This window comes from Rhea americana, unplaced genomic scaffold (assembly GCF_003343005.1).
Source record: "Rhea americana isolate MKP2758 unplaced genomic scaffold, rheAme1 scaffold_317, whole genome shotgun sequence".
Lineage (NCBI taxonomy): Eukaryota > Metazoa > Chordata > Aves > Rheiformes > Rheidae > Rhea > Rhea americana.
Window position 1 is genome coordinate 566,442 of NW_028186443.1, and position 1,797 is coordinate 568,238.

The 1,797-nt window shown below is 46.6% G+C and overlaps 1 protein-coding gene across 1 annotated transcript in view; it reads left to right on the forward strand.

Moving 5' to 3' along the window:
• The first annotated feature begins 1,649 nt into the window (after positions 1 to 1,649).
• Positions 1,650 to 1,797, forward strand: part of MED31 (mediator complex subunit 31) — a 4,835-nt gene continuing 4,687 nt past the window's right edge. Inside the window, exon 1 of the mRNA XM_085310329.1 lies at positions 1,650 to 1,785. Coding sequence (XP_085166455.1) covers positions 1,776 to 1,785 — 10 coding nt within the window. The 5' untranslated portion in view covers positions 1,650 to 1,775. The remainder of the gene's footprint in view (positions 1,786 to 1,797) is intronic.

Consider the following 1,797-nt stretch of genomic DNA (forward strand, 5'->3'; position numbering starts at 1 on the left):
AAAACTCCATGGCACACCAGGTCATGTCAGTGCCCCCCAAAAGAGTAATGATAGTGACAGGGGAGTAGTATGAAAAATCCTCGTGTGGAGATACTCATTATGGGTTCAAGGCCATCTGGCTGAAGATACAGACGCGGCCTAGGGACAGACCCTCCTACGGCTTCCACCAAGGGGAGGCAATCGCCGAAGTGCAGCTAGCGTTTTAGACACCGTAACACCCCCACAGAAGGAAGTCACAGGAAACCTGATTTCCTGAGTTCTACTGTTCATAGAATTCCTTGGTTTTCATTTCATTTCTCTTGGAGCACCCCAGCTCAAGTAACATAGTTTTAAAAACCAATTCTATTAAATTCTATCTTAAAGTATTTTGTAGAGTTAGAAAAGTAGTAACCTCTTAATGTGGATTATAAAGAGATTAGAATGGTAAATAATCATTTCTGCCTGATTTTAAGTATAATTTGCATTAATTCATAAGCACCAAATTACTTACTAAAATAAGTAGTTCTTCTGGCTTTTCCTCCAACCAACTTTGCAATGTCTCTGTAGAAACTGATTCCACATTTGGAAAAGACTTCTGCACCCATTTGATAGCCAAGTCCATCATTTCTGCAGGGTCAGTCACATTTAGTTTACGGATCTCCTCCAGAAATTCAGTTGCCATTGCTTTTGAGGCAGTACAGAACTATTATAGAACCCTCAAAATGCACGCTTAAAATGTCCTCTTATCTACTAGATGATAGGTCACATGGCTGATTTGTTATATTTGGATAACAGCCATATTACTGTTAGAAGAAATACATTTTTCCCCAAAAAAACAAGCCTAGAAAATTCAGACAGAAGGACGATACATTTACGCCCATACTAGACCACAATGGAACTAACATTTCATACATGACTTGTTTTTCCAGAAAGTAAAAGCTTGCGAATTTTTGGTGACTGGTACACAAAGGTGGCCAGTAAAGGTTCCAGAGATCAGTTTGCTTTGTTCTCAAGGGATTGATATAAAATTGACCTTTGACTGTTGGAAAGACACCCTGGAGCCTGTACTTTGATTTTCACAGTCTCTGCCACTATATAAAATGAACTGGGCTGCAGGATAGCACAGGCTGGCCAAGCAGTTTGAAGGAGAGGTTTCTCAGGACTGCCATCAGCCCTGGTTCGCCTGTGGATAGCGAAGCCTCCAGATGCATGTCATTATGCTGCCCCAAGCGCAGGAGGGGTGCCCCCTCACAGCGAGGAAGGGAAGCGTACCACACTTAAAATTCAAGTTCCTGTCAATGTTATCTGGGCTCTTCTGTGTGATATGATTATGAGACAAGTACTCCAGCTGTGCACCGTGTACTTTCTTCATAACTAGAAAACAAAGAATTAAAATGATCCATCATTTTTCCAAGGGATGTGATATAAGTACCTAAATATACAACGCTGAAGTAGGAGCCCTATCATCGTATGTTTGAGACTGCGAATGACAAACGCCGCTTGCTACACTCTTTCACCACAGGAAAATGGCGCCAAACCAGCCACCCTCTCCCCTAGCAACGCGCCTCACTACGACGTTAGCCTGCTGTCGTGTCTTCCGCGCGCTAGGAGCCGAGCCGAGCCCCGCCCCGCCCCGCCCCGCGCTCCGAGGCCCCGCCTCCGCCGCTGTTGCCTGGGGACCGCCGCCGCCTTCCCGTCTTGCCTTGGTGCCGCTGGCCGTTGGCTTTCCGTCCGGGCGCGCGGGGTGTGGTGGTCGCCATCTTGCGCCGGCTTGCTGCGCTTCGCGAGGCGCCGCCATGGAGACAGGTGAGGGCGAGC